The sequence below is a fragment of the Oxyura jamaicensis genome, chromosome 15 (assembly GCF_011077185.1).
Source record: "Oxyura jamaicensis isolate SHBP4307 breed ruddy duck chromosome 15, BPBGC_Ojam_1.0, whole genome shotgun sequence".
Classification (NCBI taxonomy): domain Eukaryota; kingdom Metazoa; phylum Chordata; class Aves; order Anseriformes; family Anatidae; genus Oxyura; species Oxyura jamaicensis.
This window is the reverse complement of record NC_048907.1, coordinates 2,925,746-2,943,397: the sequence shown is the minus strand read 5'-3', so window position 1 is coordinate 2,943,397 and position 17,652 is coordinate 2,925,746. Positions and strand designations below refer to the sequence as shown.

The window sequence follows — 17,652 nt, the reverse complement described above, 5'->3', positions numbered from 1 at the left end:
CGGCAGGGAGGGAGGGAGGGAGGGAGGCAGCCGGGCACAGAGGCTGGGATGGAGGCTGGAGGCTGGCAGGGAGGCGGGGGGGAGGCCCCGCTCCGCCCCGGGGAAGGGGAGGTTTCCCCCTCCCGCTCCCCTCGGGCAGCCGCAGCCTGCCCGCCCCCACCGCCGGGCAGCGGGGGCCGGGGGCCGGGGGGGGGGGGGGGGTATTCTTATTTTATTTTATTCTATTTTTTTATTGGGGAGGAGGAGGGCAGCTCGGCCTCCCCTCTGTGTCCCCACGCGGGGTTTGGAAACGGGGCTCGGCCCAAGGGGCCCCAGCATCCCTCAGGGAGCCAGGGCCACTTTTCACTTTAATAAATACGGCTAAATTATTATTATTGTTATCATCATCGTCCTGCCTCACCTGGCAGGGCTCCAGCAGAGGCAGCTTTGGTCCCAAAGTTGCTTTCTCATCGCTACCAGCCCCACGGCTTAACAGAGCGCTTCCCGGCATGGCACCTGTCCGCTTCTGAGGTTTTGTACACTGCTGAGTTTCAGCTTTTGTATAGCAACAGGGTGAAAGGATGCAGCAGCAGAAGGGACCGGCGGTCCTGTGCTCAGGGTTCACCCAGGACACAGGTCTGCACTCGCACCAGTGCAACCCCACCTGCCCGTGGAATCCCACATGGCACCCGAATTGTTTTTTCCCCAGACAAGGATCTCATTGCTTACAGTCAACGGATCAGATCCTGAGTTGGTTGTGGTCCTCATTCATCCACCGATAAAACCGGCACAGATTAATTACAGCCAGCACCTAAGGAAGAACACACAGAGTAAACGTAGTTCAGCTGAGCTAAGGCTTGTTTGCACGTTTTACTTTTCTGAGCCACTCTTTGCACAAGGACGTGCCTAACACAACAGGGCGGGGACTTTGTACCATGAAAGCCTTCCAACTGAACCCTGTTTTCCCCCTTCTGCCAGCACCATCCATGTCTACAGAGTGACGCAGCCTGTAGACAGGTAAAACACAAGGAAAGGAAAGCATCTTATATGAGAACCCTGTTCTGTACCACTTAAACTGAGCACAAAGAAGCCTCACCTACATTTTCCGCTATTTTTGTACCCCGATGTTCGCAAGGGCAGCACTGATTCTGAAAACGTCACTAAGAAGAGATATTCCATCAAGATAGTGCTGCTCCTCTCAGCATGTTTGTCATGCAGTCAAGAATCATTCAATTCTTAATTTCAAACACAGAAGAGAAGCAAAATGGGTGGAAACCCATGCCTCCAAGTCATTACAAAGTACAAGCATGTTCCATAGAAGACCACGATTTATTGGCAATTATTCTGAAACACAAATGACTGAATATAGTAAAAAGACATTTGTAAAAAAAAAAAAAAGAAGAGGAAAACAAACAAATCTCATCTTTAAATGCGTCACTTGAAGGCATTTATTAAGGGGACACCGTGTGCAGGCAGTTCCTGGTGCAACTGACGGAACAACATGGCACATTTATTCCTTTCCTGGGTCTTGCCTAGGGTGTGGAACAGCCGGGCTTGGAAGTAGAGAACATCTCTGAGCTGCTCTTTGCAGTCCACTTTGGCAAAGTAAGTCTTAGCTTCATTTAGATTCAGAATAGCGGATTCCAAAGCTGTGAGAAACGGGGGACAGTCATACTTAAGAAAATAACACAACAACAACTCCGAGCAATGCAGCTCCATTCTAAGGAGCCCAATTATAAATTCCTCAGCTTTTCAAAACAGTTTGTGTCTTAGCAACATGGTCCTTCAGCTAGTGTCTGTTATTCAACCTTTGCTGCAAGATACGGGTGTTGAAGTACGCAGATAAACCGCATAAACAACATGCCGTTATAAACACCACATCTATTGAACAACTAATTCCTGATTAATTCTCCTATCTGATTACCAGGTAATACACCCCGCTGTATCGTTTAAACTTCATTAACGGTGATTGTGTAGCAGGACTCCAATGTATGCCCTGGTTTGCACCTCTCAACTGAGCGCAGTTTCAGTGGGGGAGAGTTACCTCTTCACATTACCTTCAATCTTCTTTTGTTGAGTGTAGGAAGCTGCAGAAGCCACCTGACACTTGGCCACCAGGAACATGGCACAGCCTTTGTCCAGTACAGCTCCGTGGGCCAAGACAGGTTCTATTGCCATATGCAAAATATTCAGGGCTTGCTCGGGAATGCCAAGGATCAGCTGAAAGAGAAACTTTGCTTGTCTAATACTGGAATCTACTGGTGAGAGCAGGATCTTCTGAGAAGACCAGAATAAGCCACAAAAGCCACATCTGTTTCCAACACAGCAATGCTACAGACAAGGATGTCTGCTTCTTCCCCACAATCTTCTTGTAAATCAGAACTTACTAGGAGACATGAACTACTATCTGGAATGATTAGGCATGGCTTCTCCACTCCAGTCAGTGCTGACAACCAGGTCCCTGCCAGCTCAGAATAAACAGTGTAACTGAACTCCAGTACCAGCATTATTTTTAATTCAGGCACATGCCAAACTGTGCTACTAGAAAGCTGAAAAAACAGCATAAAAATAACAACTGGAGAAATGAAGGCAGGGCCAATTTATGCTTGCCTGCTTAAGTACATACAACAGCTACCCATCTTACCGACACACATGGAACTCAACTTTTATTAGCTTCCTCAAAAGATTTTACATTTAGAATATACTTCATCAGAATCAATAATTTAATTCCGACAAGGTTATGGTCTTAAATCTCAGGGGAGTAAAAACCATACCCAGATCCCCAGCAAAAATGTTGCCACACAGCCCTGTGAAAACACAACTGAAACCTACCTGGGAGAAAGCCAAGTTCAGCACAGTCTCAGAAGCCAAGTACTGCAGACTATATTCTCGAGAGAGGGCAAGAGCCTGCAGTAGGACAGGCAAGGCTATGGTGTGGCATGAAGACCTCCAGTAGAGCTCTGCTATTGACAGCAGTACGCTAATCAACGGAAAAGGAGAGAACTATAAACTGTTTTCTTTTGATGAAACACGGCCACTTGTTTCCCAATTACTCCATCCGTTACAGTATTGATTTTATTATGAATTACATTACTGCACATACAATAAACTCAAATTGCACCCTTAAGAGGAAATCCCACCTCCTTACAAAGATGAAATAACATTAACTACTCTGAAGGTTGGCACAAAGGCACAATTACACACGTTTCTTCTTCCTATTCATTTTGCAAGCATTTAATACCTTTTCAGTTATGTATACACACATAAGGTGGTACTAGGTTTCAATTCCGTGGCATTTTGAGGATTCCTCTATACCATGTTTAACAAATGTAATAATTATTTCACAATCTCCAAATCGTTTTAGGTAAGCTGAGGACTGGTGAAGTCCGAACACAGACAAATTGAAGTGGCTGATTCTAATCACTGCGAAGTAGCTTTAATACTCTGAAAATGAAGCATTCTTACCTAATCACCATCTCAGTGTTCTTGATTTTCTGGCAGTGGATCAACAATTTCTGCAAGAGCTTGTGCGCCTCTGACATTTGATTTTGGGCTTTCAATACAATGGCTTTTCTGCCGTGGTAGAAAGAAAACATTGGTGATAAATAAATATTTTAGACCCAATTCTGCTCTTCAGAACACAGTAAAACAGGTATTTATTTTGTGACCTCTGTTTCTTGTGACAGCAGCACAGTGCTCTGACAAAGCATGCACAGAGGCAGAGGGAAAACCAAGTAGGTGTGATTGCTGGACAACTCACAGCAGAAAGGATCAAACTCACAAAACAGCTTTAGATAGAAAACAGGGATTGCCAAAAACAAAGGCCAAAGAGGCAGCAGAAGTGGGAGGGCATGCAAACTGGAAAGCAGAAGTAATTATTTGTGGGAGAAAAACAGGTATGATGTAAGGTAGCTAAAATTGGCATGAGCTAACAAGGACACGGAGCGAGAGGGAAAGAGTGAGAACAGGGAAATAAAAAAACAAATACATAGCTGTAGGGGATGTGTAAAAACACCCTGAACCCATATACTGAGTGCTATATTTAAAGATCAGGGAAGTAACAGACAGTCCAGTTCCAGAAGGACAAGCATCAGGTCCCACAGCTTGAATAGCGATCTTCCGGCTTCCTGGCACTGGCTATGTTTTTAGGTGTTTTGCCTCATTGCAAAACAACAAGAAATTGATTTCAACAGCAAACTGTCTTCATGCTCAGCAAATAAGTTTTAACCCTATTCTATTTCTAACGTTTCCATTCAGAAACGAGAACAAATTGAGGTGACAGAAAAAAAAAAAAGTATCGTCCCATTTTGTGGATGTAGAAACTAGGACACAGATGAAGACATAACTCGAGCTCTTACTGTAGCAGAGCTGAGATTTGGTCCCTTAGATCTATCTTCTTACAAAATTCTGCATAGTGCTTAGGTTTGACTACAGCTACCATGGCAGATTTTGAAGAAATATTTTGTGTCCTCAGGCCAGATCTACAGCTCTGAAACGGTAATAAATTCACCGGTGCTATTCCTGTTCTTAGCATGTCCAGAGAAACAACTAGAAATGATGATTACAGGATACGCCATAATGGAATAAGCACTACAGATTAGACAACATGACTGTAATTAACTCTGGAAAGGGAAGAACACAAACACACGTGATTGCCAGCAACCGTTTTGCTACATTCTTCTTTATCTTCATAGGATACACCTGCAAACGTATGCAGGATTCACGATTTCTTACCTGTATACTCCTTCAATGCTACTAAGTGCTGTAATTCCTGCTACAAGAGAATCAGCTATATGGTATCTGCCATCATTCATGGCTCTTTCAAACTGTATTTTCTGATCAAACAGCATCCAAAGCTAAACAAAGAACATCCAGGAACATGTTTTAGAAGTTGCACCTGCTCATTGTCTAGCCCCAAGTTAGAACTTGATTTTTATTTCCCCCATGGATATTTATGTCTAGACACAGCTAACTCGACTGTCCAATTACTGTATTTACTAAATTACAGTCCTCAACAGAAATGCTTCGGTCTGCAGTAGTGTTTCAACGCCACAGTTCACCTATTTGAGTGTATTTAAAGTAAAGAAAAGCTTTAAAATCATTAATAGTATTTTAAAATAGTAGACTTGTCCTATGACACAAAGAGAAGGACCAAGTTAAGTTTAATAGAATCTTAAACACTCTAAATAGTGCCTTTTAGACTGATACGTGAAGGTGTTTCCCAGTGTTGCACAAAACCAGCCCCTTCTCTCAGTTATTGCTGGAGGGTAATAAATCAAAATAATTACCACTAATTAAACAGAACTTTGAAGCTCCAAATCGACATAGACCATTTAATTCCTGTGTGCGCGCATGAAGTAGATGCATATTGCTGTCACCTACAGTTCTATTTAATCAGCCTTTTCTTTCTTAAAACAAAGGCATCTCCTTCATGCTTTTGCAGAAGAGTTCATGCCCCATGGCTTCGGGAGGGGTCATGAGCCAAATGAAATCAGCAAACGTATAACCCAAAGCATCCAGAGTAAAGAAGGTATGAATTCAGATCCTGTTGTGTAACAGTTATGCAAGCTACAGGCTAAATTGTACATATTCTACCTGTGCATGCTGGCTATTGGGAGGGAATCTCTCCTTTAGATGTTTCAGTATTTCAGAAGCAGCTGCAAAGTATCCCTGTAACACAAAAACAGCACTCGGATAAACAGACCAGGGCAAGCACCACTCCCCTTGATTTCAACCTAACCTTCATGGCAAGAACTCGCCAGGTAAAAGCCCCTTATTTACTTTGCTCCTAATACAGACATTAAAGGCAGAAGAAAACACGATTCAAGTCTCGCACTCTGTTAACACCACCCACACATCCTCTCAACCAAATGACTTTTTGTGTGACTAGCCATAAAACTCACCTGCTCTGCATGCAGCTCAGCCAGGTGACACAATACTACAGCAAAGGACTCGGTGTTATTCTGCTGGACGCCCACATTCACAGCCTCCAGACTGTTCATGCTCAGCAATGTTTGGGCTTGTTGAAGTGCCATGGTGCTTGAGCAAGAGAAACATCTTTTAGCTTTCAAGCAACAACCAACCACCATTTTTTTAATCTAGCGTGTTGTTATGACTGTGGTCTACAGACTGATTTTTGGGGTAAGCCAATGGCCTGGGGGAGAATTAAAACTTGTAAAACAACTGCTACCCGGGAACTCTAGACTACATGAGCACATCCAATGCTACAAACCAAAAGTTGCACGTGGTCCAAGCACAGCGATGCTGAAAATGGGGACAGGGGAATGACTTATGCACTGTTTGCCACTACTAAATTGAAACTCACCTCTCTTCTCCAGTATGATTTTTGAATGAACACAAGAAAATTGAAATAATTGAACCCAGCCTATACCAAATCATGATCTGACTGCTTTATTTTAGTGCACTGGAGAAACACAGTCACTTGTTACATCTATATAAATAACTCAGAATGCATTATGTGCTACCAAGTACAGTGAGCTCACCCAAGAGTTGAAAAGAAACAAAATACCTGCGGCCATATAATCTCCAAATGGCTGTCTTCTGTGCTATACTGATATCAATAAGCTCTGACAAGCTGTGTTTCCAGTGCAACAGATCAGAATCTTTTAAGGCATCCATTAGTTTGTTGGCAGCCTTTCCTGCAAAAGCTCTTTGCTGAACCAAGGATTGTATTCCCAGGGAAGCAAGGTACTGGGAAGAGGGGAAAAAAAAAAAAAAACATAAAACAAAGTCATTGAAAGATGATAGATGATAGCTACGCACTACACTTATGAACTATACCAGAGCAAGAGTTATAAATTAAGAAAAAAATCCCAAAGAAAAAGATGTGATTTTATTCAGCACAGACAAAGGAACCCTGCTCCAGGCATTTCTTTAAATACACACTTACACACACCCACACATACATGAATGCCAGTTTGATAGATGTGAAAGTTAATTTCCACTCCCCCACACAGGAGTCTTAAAGAGGATGACTGGACTTGTACCTGGATTTCTCCAATGATGAAACAGCTGTGAAAACAGAGAGCCTTTCCTCCCCTTCCCTACCAAGTGGCCATGTCTGCTTTCATGTCCCAACATCAGCAGTTTAGTTCCTTTTAGGACAACTCAAAGAGGTTGCAGATCTTGGGGAAAACAGCAATTGATACAGGGCACAAAACCATCTAAGGGGAGAGCTACCATACAAGATTTCACAGCTGGGACAGAGCCATACAAGTAAATGCCTTCAAAGCCCTGTCAGAGGCATCAGCACTGTTTCAGGGAAGGCTGAGGCATGAAAACCTCCCCTGAGCACCAGCAGACTGCATTATGGGCCTAAGACCTAAATGGTGCATAGGGCCAGGCTAGTGGTCAAAGAGTTCTCCTGCCTGAAAAACAAACAAGGTAGAAGGAAAAACAGTGTGCCTTGCGGTAATGCACTCACAACAAAGCAACTCAACTCTGTTAATATAAAGAGTCAAAATAATACAAACAGCTAGATTTTGGAGTGCAAAATAGGTTGGTTTAAATTCAATTATGTATTTTGTAATAGTAGTTTTGACCAGCCAAAAAAAAACAACAAACCTACCATGCACACACCCCTTTACTCCCATATGCATACCTTAGAATACAGTTAAGGATAAATGAAACAGACTTACAGGCAAACCAAAGTGTAAAGATTTGTTTACTGAGTGCTCCAGCAGAACACAGCTATCAAATATCTTCTGTTCCAGGATGTATAACCAGCTCTAGTAAGGGAAAAAGTTAAAATGTCACTACAAACAGCTGATGGCTACAGCATCTTTCATTTGCATGGAACGCAAGAGAACTCTGGAATCACCAAAATATATCAAAAGTCTAGCCTGGCTGGGGCACAGGTCTGACAATGCTGGAGTCAATACTGGAGTTTTCAGAGTAGTGCACAGAAACCTCATTACATAGTTAATTGTGGAAAGCAGCACCTCCAGAGTGTGCTAACACAGATGCCTTCTCATTACAGCACTAATGTTCATTACAGAAGAAAATATAGAGAAAACTAAGTCTTCCCTTCCTCCTTTTTGTTTGCTGAAAAGGAGGATAACTCCATAAAAATCCAGAAGACAGTAAAAAGAAAGTTTATGAAATACTTCAGCTCTTTAACACACGTAACACTAAACTTTGAGCTTAGCACTGAGGAACTCTGGGATCACAACTCCTGCTTGAGAAAGCAAACAGGAGTCACAACAAAACCGTCCCGTGATCTCCCTGCTCTCTAGCGTTTGTTGCTCTTGGTGACCCATCTGCTAGGAACAACATCACCCCACTGCGGGACAGTCACCTTCAAATTACTGATCCGCTTGACGAGATGTTACTGTAAGAGTAGTTCTGCAATAGTTCAAAGGCTGAGGTAACACAGGCAAAGGTGACTTAACCTCTGTTTCAACATGGCTATCTTACCAGGCAGTGCTGCAAGCAAACATGATCGTTAGACTCCTGGGCAATTCGGATGGCTTCCTGAAGTGCAAGTTCAGCTTGTTGACTATCAGCAAACAAAAAAGAACGTATTAGTATCACCACCGTGCTTAAAATACAGCCTTACAGCACCACAGAGGAATCCTGATCTAAATTATGCATATCACACTCAGAAGAAAACTGATTTAAAAGACCGAATGGCAAAGCCTAGCGGTCCAGCAACATATTCTAGACCCGAGGCTAATGAGCAAGATGGCATCTGCAAGCCACTACAAAAATGCAACTGTAACCCCTAAGCAGGCTTTCAAACCTGTGTATGTGCCAAAGTGCCAAATTACTGTTTGAACAGGGGCAACATTAAGTGTCTGCCTATATAGAAAGGGTTGTCATTAATTTTTCTTATCTCTTTTCCATCTCCAGTGCTTTTACAGGATTCATCCAGGCAGCAGTCGATAAATGTAAACCGTATATGGAGATAGGCGAGCCAGCTTTATCAGTAAAACAACACCCATCACTACTGCTTTTTAAAAATACGCATCTCCTAGATGGCTTTTGCTTTAATTATTCTTCTTCCAGATGATCAGCTCTATATTGATTTGAATATAACAGAAGAACAACTATACTTTCTTGAGAATATAGTTGGAAATAAGCACTTATGTCCACTGAGCTTTCTGAGGTCATGGAAATGTAGCAATGGAGAACTTAAACCCCTACGAAATGGTCACAACTGGACGCAGACAAATGTCAACTCTTACTGTGCTGTAAATGGGCCGGTTATTATGGAAACCAAATAAATGTCAAAATCAAAATAAACCAAAACAAATCAGGATTACAAGAAAATTCCAAGCCAACTATAGCTGCTTTCAAATTAGAGAAGTCCCTTCTCTCAAACAGATATTCGTAACGAAGAGAAGGTCCATCTGTCCGAACTTATGGGATGCAGTAAGATGAATTTTAGGTGTGCAGTACAACACGTTAACTTACTAATGGCCAAACCGGCAGTGCAGTGCAGCTAGATTCAGAGCAGCGTATCTCAGACTCCGACCGTAACCTTCGTCCCCGTTGCTTTTGCTTTCTGCTCCAGTGAGAATTAAACGGTCAAAATAATGAAGGAGGCTGTGCGTTGAACTGAAGACATCTTGCACTCTGAGACTGTTTAAGTAGCTTAAATAATGCTGAAAAAAGAAACAAAATCAGTTTTAACTACACGGAACTATTAAAACAAAGGTTTGGTTTATACTTACTACGTGTCTTCTTACTGCCCAACAAGTGCAACCATGAAGTAATATATAGGAAGAAAGGCACCTGCTCAAGAATAAGTTCTCTAGGAACAAGGCAAATGCTTGCAGTGCAGGTCTGGAACCAACTCTCAACATGAGCTGTCTGTTGCTTTTACTGTAAATTGCAGCTAAGCACCAGAAGTAAAGTGAACGTCAAGAATCAAAATGAGCAGGTATTTCACCCAACGCTAGTTTTTAATCTATGCAAGTATGAGGCCTGACATTTTTGAGGAAAAAAGTTTTAGATTTAGTTCAATGAGAATGCACTGACACAGACCCACCAAAATTAAGAGGATTATTTCTATGCATAAAGCCAGACGTTGTTAAGTACTTAGCTTAATTGAGGTTTCGGTACCTTCAGGAGTTTCGGTCTGAATTACTAAACATTTACATGGAACTTGCTCACATTTTCATCATCTGCTTATGTTTCAATACAGAATAAAATACTCCCAAGTAATCCCATCCTAGAGATATGAAGAAATCCCTTTAAAACCATTTTGGATGAAGAAAAAGACACTTACTGCTTCAGCAAAGTCTGGATTAAATTTTAACAAGTTGTTCAATTCCTTTTGTAAAGATGCCGGAGTAAGAGCCTTTGTTTCATCGTTCTTTAGTAAAGAAGCCTGGAAAAAAAATGAAACCAATGCTAAGTAACTCAAAGTGGAGCATTAGGAATATATTTCGATACATGATTGTCATTTTCTCTGTCATCTCCAGAGAGAGCGTTAAAGAAGATTTCAGAACAGCTCTATTATGACACAAACATCCATGGCAGTTTTATTCTATCCTATATTATAGCATTCACTTTCCAGAGATCAGAGACCGAGTAAAATAAAACCTTATTCAAAGGACTGTTCAAAGGTACTTAAAGAATTTTAAGTTTCCTTTCCTAAAAAGGAAACTTTTTTTCCTTTAGTACAGCAGATTGCTCACTGGAATTACATGCTTCTTTCATGAACACAAAACAATCAGGAAACTAAACTAAGCAAAAGCAAATCCATATTTTGCTTTAGGAAGTAGATCAATTAACAAGCAAAATTAATAATCAATATACAGGAATAAGCATTACTGAATAATGAAAGGACTTCACATTTCAGAACCGTCCTAAGCATCTGATTCCTCCATAATATTCTGATTAGGAGAGAAAGGTTTGTTATACACACAGGTAACAAACGCTATGTAAATCATAACTGTCTTGTCTTCTCATTAAACCCCACTCCTGGATGAGGAGCTCTCCATTCCACGTGCACGTGTGTGTAAGGCAGATGGAGTGCCAGCAACTGGAGCTGGATTGCAGGGCTCTGCGTGCCTGTGGCGCCAGCCGTGGGTCAGCTGCGAGACACATCTGTGTGTGTGTGTCTCCTGGCAGAACTAGACACAAGGCAATCCAGGTGCCAGTTACTCGATAAACTGAGTGTCGAAGCTCAGCTACTGGTAGAATTGAGAGAACAAGGGTGCCACATGTGCACACGTATTTCCCCTAACAGCCCTTCACCCTGAAGGGCCAGAGGGAACAGGGGTAACAGGGAACGCTCGGCCTCACCACTGCTTGCACCAGGGGGTGTGGAGCTGCAGAACCTTGCTGCAGTCAGGCTGCAGGATTCAATAACCCTTAAAAGTAAAGATCCTATCCTAGTAGGACTGAGAAGTCACTTTGAACTTTTAAAATGTGTATGAAACATTACTTATTATTTTATTTTATAAGCAAACTTTTATAAGCATGCAGCGCATTTACTGACAGTTGTGCCCATGTGTATTTCTGCTCCTTTCTGTATTTACCAGCTGGAATAACCAACAACATTGCACATTTAGCAGACAGCACATTTGAAGCAAGCAGTCAGAACAGAAGTGACCTTCTCAGAGTAAAATATCATCATATGGTGTACACGCTTAGATGAAACAATTCTAACCCCAAGTGCTCGTACTGAGCAACTACATTTGAGATAATTAACAAACCTTTATCAGATATAAAAACCCATCATTTTGACACTGTGGATAAAACAAAGTGAAGATCATCTTATAGATCACTTACTGAACTTCATTCAGGACTAACATACCTGCTGAGAGAGAAAATACTCTGCTTGTTTCTGGGAAAGAGGCCCACTGCAAGATATCTCTTCTTCCCTGCTGAAAAGCACTCTGGTTAGAAACAAAGGCAATGAAATAGAATACGAGAAAATACTTTTTATCAGACACTCCACACTTTCGCTTTATGAATTTTTATGAGAAAGTGGAGCTCAACAGCATAAAAGGAAAACAAAAGGAGAAAAATTAACACAGAATAAAATCCACCTCAAAGTCAGCAACCCAAATGATTTTACACTGTTTAGCTGTAATCTTCAGCCTGCACAGACCGTGGCATGTTACCCTAAATACACATGTATTAAAAAACAAAACAAAAAAAAACAGCAGCTACAAGATTTGTGGTGATATATTTAAATGTCTAGCTCCTTTTTTTCCCTTAATTTCTGAAGATATTCACAAAGAAATGAACTGGCACTTTCACCACATACATCACTCCAGGAAACAGCTGCCCTGCAAAGCAGCCCAAGGTTGATTCCATGGAAAGACAACAGCTACAGCATAAAGCAAGACTCCAGAACTGTTAACTGACTCAAGCTACAGCAGAGCATGCCTGAGCATGACCTTATATGAAGACAATTTTTAAAGTACATTTTAAGTAAATGGATACACAAAATACTTGGAGGATTATTCTTAGAGTGTAACATTTTAGCAAGCGAGATGCCTCCCATACATCTTTGATGTAAATAAATGTCAGTACTTTCATTTGGAGAAGGGCAAAAAGAGAAACCAAAAATATTAAGCTTAACTTTTCCTCAAAGAGGAATTTTTCCTTGCTGGAAGCAGAAGTGCTCTTTCCAACAGCTTTAGCACATCACATCCTAGCACAACCAGAGAGGAATCATGCAGCAGCAGGCTGTACAGAAGGAAACTGGGCAGCATCTGGCCTTTAGGCTGCAATTCCCTGGGTGAACATGAGAATGGGGCACCGCCATCTTCTGAGACAGAGCACAACTGCTGCTATTTACCAATGATACCACAGGGTGGCACCACGGAAACGGGGAGGCCACCCAACTCGGCCAGAGTGCAGGATGCTCCAGGGAAAAAAAAAAAAAAAAAAAAAAAAAAAAAAACAGCTTGATACATCCTCTTCACATGCCTTAAATTTCATCAGTAATATAAAGACCAAACTTTCTGAATCCAAAGGTGACATAACTTCCCATTTCTTCCCCTCCTCCTCAAGCAAAATGTTATTTTAACATTTCCATGTTATCTGTGCAGAAAACACTAAGCAGCAGCTAGAAAGAAACCAGACTCAGCGTGTATTGCTGAACTACAATAAGTATTTGAAGTTGAGTAACTGCAAACCAGCAAGATCAGTGCAAGCTCTGTGATCTGAACACAGGGCTAAAAAATAAATCAGCAAGATCACATTACTGAGAAAATCACTTCTTTGCAAAATACTGTTCATAAATTTTTAAGCCAGTATGCTTAAGGTCTGGCCTCGACCTACAATTTCTGCTAACTATATGCATTAGACAACTCTGACATGAGGCAAACCAGTGACATCCTGCTGTAAGCTGGGTGACCTAATGCAAGTTTACAGTACGCTACATCTCAATACTGCAGCTGAAGTTCCTATGGCTTCTCCACTTGCACTAAAATTAAATTACTCCAGATTGTAACGTGGCATTTGTGATAGGACAGGCACAGATGAGCGTCCATGGACTTTGAGAGGTTTAACCAGAATAGAAGCTTGACCTGGACAAAGCCTCAGTTTACTTTGATGCATACGGAAGTAATTTAAAATGCAATTAATTTGCTGACAGAAGTGGGAAATACTTTAATATATCACCTTAGAGGTACATCAAGTTCTTCTTTCTCCATTTTCCCTTCCAGTTCTTCTGTATTCGTCAGTTCCATATCACTCTCATCAATTCCACTTTTTTTCTCATCATTTTGGAAATACTGCTGAAGCGCGGTGTAAAGTTTATAGACCTGACTAAAAGAAAGCTTATTGTATGCCAAGATCATGTGGCGCAGAAACAGACCTGCAAAGGAAAACATCTGTGTTATGACACCTGTGTGTAAGGTTCCTCATTCAGAGGAGACTACAAATCATTGTGATAACCAGCAGCTTAAATTGCACTATTTAATTTAGCTTAAGTGTCTCATCACAGCCTACCAACTGATAAAATTCTGGTCTGCTCAGCGTCAATCTCTAATTAACTGAGTGGCAAAACTCACAGATTATCTGATCACAGAACAATTAACAGCAGCAAGAACTGCACATTGTGGAAAAGTATTGGCTACAAAGTTGTATCTTGAATGAGCTCCGTCAATTACAGGTATCAGATCAACTACAGCTTACAGACAGCAGCTACTTACCTACTACACTTGTTTTATGAACTTCAGGCTCTGTCCCAGAAAATGAATCTGAAAGGTCATCAAAAAATTGTTCCATATCTTTCAGTTCTCCTTCTGCCATAAGTTTCAACCTAAACAGGAGGAAAAAAAAAGGATTTAAACATTATACATCAAATAACATTCCTCTATTTCAGGGATAGATGAGTAAACGCTGACAGATCCAAGAGACAGCTAGTTCATTATGTCCAGAAGGCTTTTACATAAATGAATAAAATCAAAACACATTAAATTTTAGTAAGAATCTAAATAATAATCAGTTTCTTTTTAAACTGCTATTGTAATAAAGAGAACAAACAGAAGGGATTGTTATTCTAACAAAATGGTTAGGAATCAAAAAAAACACTGACTTTAAAGCTGTCATTTTCTGATTTAGCTAATGTTGAAAAAAGCGTTCTGTTATCGCAGAGACTTCATTAAACTAGATTTCTTCAATGCTTGATTTGTATGCCTTTTGGAACTTCTTTATGACAACTAGGAAAGCTGCAGAAGCATATTTTCGCTCCACACTTATGGCCTTTTCAACTGGATGTATAAACATGGGCAGAACAGTTATCAACAGACAGCGGGGCAGATGCGAGAGTGCAGGAACGCCCTGGCTGTGGCACCATTCAGTGCCCTCCCTAGGCAGCCCTCTGCCTGCCAGGGCCTGGCGCCCACCTGATGTGCACAGAGCTGGCCAGGTGCGGGCACGACTCCTCGATGGCCTTGCGCAGTCGCGACAGAGGCATGTCGGGACCCTGGGGAGAAGACCAACAATGAATTGTACAATCTTTAAGGTTGGAAAAGGCCTTCAAGATCATCTGGTACAACCATCACCCTACCACCAATGTCATCCACTGAGCTATATCCCTAAGCAGTAAGTCCAACCTTTCCTTGAACACCCCCAGGGATGGTGACGCCACCACCTTCCTGGGTAACCCATCCCAATGTCTGACTGCTCTTTCTGAGAAGAAATGTCTCATCATTTCCAACCTGAACCTCCCCTGGCACAACTAGATGCCATTCCTTCTAGTCCTATCATTGGTTATCTGCGAGAAGAAGCTGACCCCCAGCTCCCCACACCTTCCTTTCAGGTGGCTGTAGAGAGCAGTAAGGTCTGCCCTGAGCCTTCTCTCCTCCAGACTAAACACCCCCAGTGCCCTCAGCCGCTCCTCACAGCACTTGTGTTCCAGGCCCTTCACCAGCTTCGTGGCCCTTCTCTGGACAGGTTCCAGGGCCTCAACGTGCTTCTCGTAGTGAGGGGGGCAAAAGTGAACATGACACGATGCCAGGAGCCGCAGGGGGCCCCCTTTACCTCCCCTTTCCCTTCCTTTTCCTTTCCCCTTCCCCTTCCCCTCCGGCCCGGCCCCGACCTGCAGCAGGGGCAGCAGCAGCCGGTTGAGCCGCCGCCTCTCCAGCAGGCCGAGCTGCGAGCCGGCGCGGCCCAGCTCGCTGAGGAGCACGAGCAGAGCCATCTTGTAGGGGGTGACCCAGTCCTTGATGCCGAAGACGTTGGCGTGCACCACGCCGTTCGTCATCATCGGGTTGAAGTAGAGGCTCTCGTGCACGCTCGCCATGGCGGCGCCCGGCCGCCATCACCCGCAGCCCCGTCGCCAAGGCAACCGCCCTCGCCCGCCCAGCCAATCGCCGCCGTCGCTGCCGTCACGTGGGAGGAGCCGCGGCCAATCGGGAGCGGGAGCTGTGCACCGCTACCAAGGGGCCGGCCGGAGGATGGGGCCGCGGGGAGACGTTCCGGGGGGGGGCGGTGCTTTTTGGTCCCTCACTGTGGTGTCGTGATTCCAATAAAACACCCGGTTATTAAAACAGCTCCGTTTCTTGCGAGAGAACCCAAAACCCGCTGTTATTATACATCTGCGTGTCCCTAGGAATCTCATTTGGCATGCTCCTGATTCATGCCTGCGGGTGGCAAGAGGAGGAGGAGGCAAATCAAGCCAGGAGGAATTTCCTAGGATTCGTTTCCATGTAAGAAACTTGGTGTTCTGGTGAGTTGCTGCTGGCATAGTCCTAGATATCAAGGAACTAATACTCATTAGTTATAATATCTGAATATAAAGAACATCTGTTATGATATCTGAATATAAGGAGCAGGAAATAGCGACAGCTGTTAGGTTACACAAGTTAATTTACTGGTATTTCCTGAAAACAAAGCCTGACAACTCAGGCGGAAACGCTGAAATAGCAAAGTGGGCTGCCAGAGAGAGGCAGAAGAGAGACCCAGCGCTGCGGTCAGCCTTTGCAGAAGTTGGCGTAGAAATAAAGTGACACACATCTGGCCCAAATCCTGGCATTTCTGTGTAACTCTCCAAAATCAACATGCAAATGACACTGATAATCCTTCAGCGTGTTGTACAATATATTGTATAAAGCGTAGAATAGGCTTTCAAAGTATATTTAAATGAACTCACAATACCCTATAACCAGCCCTCTAAATAAGCAGCAAGAGATTATTTTGGTCATATTAAGTTAAAGATTAAGTTACACAATTGAAAAAGTCATCCTTTATCTCACCAGAACAAGGCTCAAGCCCCTGCGTAATGGACCTGAGCTTATGAAGCATGAAATAGCTGGCACACGGATTTGGGAACTGTTGCATTTTAGTGCAGCACTAAATCTGCTGAACCAAGCCTCAGTAATCTGAAAACCTTCTCAAAAGGTAATCCCAAAGTATTGTGTCTCTGGTATAAAAAGTGACTACTACAATGACTGTTGCTACTATATGTGGTAACAACCAGTCTGAAATTCCCAGATAAAATCCAGAAATTAACTTTTATTTCAACTTGAATGTAAAATTTTGCAAATTGTTATATTAAAAACAAATGAAGATTCCTAGTAAGAATCACTTCCCTACCTCGCTCTCTTGTGATGCGTAAAACCTTGGGGGATTACAGAGCTGCAGCGAGTCATCATTACTTGTTCTTTCATGACAGAAGTAAATGGGACATCAGGCATTAATAGATTTAAATCTTTTAATGCTTCTTTGGCACAATCCAGAAAGCTCAGCAAGGGCAAGATTCTTATTAATAGAACCTCTACAAATGCCACTCGTCAGCCACACAGTAGCAGCTGGGGTTCTGTGCTTAAGCATTTTTTTAAGCAGTCAACTTCCCTGCTTAAAAACAATTTATGTGGTTACAATTTAGACATGATAAACTGATCTCAAATCACATGTTACAAATATGATTCATCAAGATCTGCCCAAGTTAAGGCGGGAGTGGCAACTGCAGCTGTCAGCAGAGTCACCAGATCTCAGCTCCGTTAGGCCCACGTTGCTCCCTAAAACATCTGTGCTGGGGAGGATTTATTGTCACAAGTCCTTACCAGAGCTAAAAGAGAAACTCTAGGTTTTGCTCGGTTTTTCTCATCTGTGGGACTGTTATGCTGCTCTCAGCAACTGCATGAGGAGCTCACATATTTTAGTGTGAGAGCATTAACAAAATATCTGGGTATACTTTGGTACTACAGGGATGACTCTCTGAATCAACTGAGTTTAAGT

At 42.5% G+C, this 17,652-nt stretch overlaps 1 protein-coding gene across 2 annotated transcripts; it reads right to left on the bottom strand.

The window, feature by feature from the left end:
- Nucleotides 1-1,289: 1,289 nt before the first annotated feature.
- On the bottom strand, nucleotides 1,290-15,779 carry ANAPC5 (anaphase promoting complex subunit 5). 2 transcript variants are annotated; one of them, XM_035340567.1, is made up of 17 exons: nucleotides 15,512-15,779; nucleotides 14,817-14,896; nucleotides 14,121-14,230; nucleotides 13,588-13,783; nucleotides 11,768-11,837; nucleotides 10,232-10,333; nucleotides 9,415-9,605; nucleotides 8,416-8,497; nucleotides 7,638-7,727; nucleotides 6,509-6,690; nucleotides 5,883-6,018; nucleotides 5,575-5,649; nucleotides 4,714-4,835; nucleotides 3,445-3,552; nucleotides 2,812-2,959; nucleotides 2,037-2,199; nucleotides 1,290-1,628 (listed from the first exon to the last, which is right to left on the bottom strand). In XM_035340567.1, exons 1-17 carry the CDS (start codon nucleotides 15,713-15,715, stop codon nucleotides 1,414-1,416), a joined length of 2,274 nt encoding a protein of 757 aa, XP_035196458.1. In that variant the 5' UTR covers nucleotides 15,716-15,779; the 3' UTR covers nucleotides 1,290-1,413. The 2 variants fall into 2 exon arrangements, with proteins under 2 accessions (XP_035196458.1, XP_035196459.1); XM_035340568.1 differs by having other exon boundaries at nucleotides 11,768-11,834.
- Nucleotides 15,780-17,652: the final 1,873 nt, after the last annotated feature.

Coding starts and splice junctions, on each gene's coding strand:
- ANAPC5 (XM_035340567.1), bottom strand. CDS start 15,715: ATGGCGAGCGTGCACGAGAGCCTCTACTTCAACCCGATGATGACGAAC. Junction 5,650..5,882: donor CTGAGCTGCATGCAGAGCAG/GTGAGTTTTATG, acceptor TTTGTGTTACAG/GGATACTTTGCAGCTGCTTC. Junction 2,200..2,811: donor TGAACTTGGCTTTCTCCCAG/GTAGGTTTCAGT, acceptor TTTCTCTTTCAG/CTGATCCTTGGCATTCCCGA.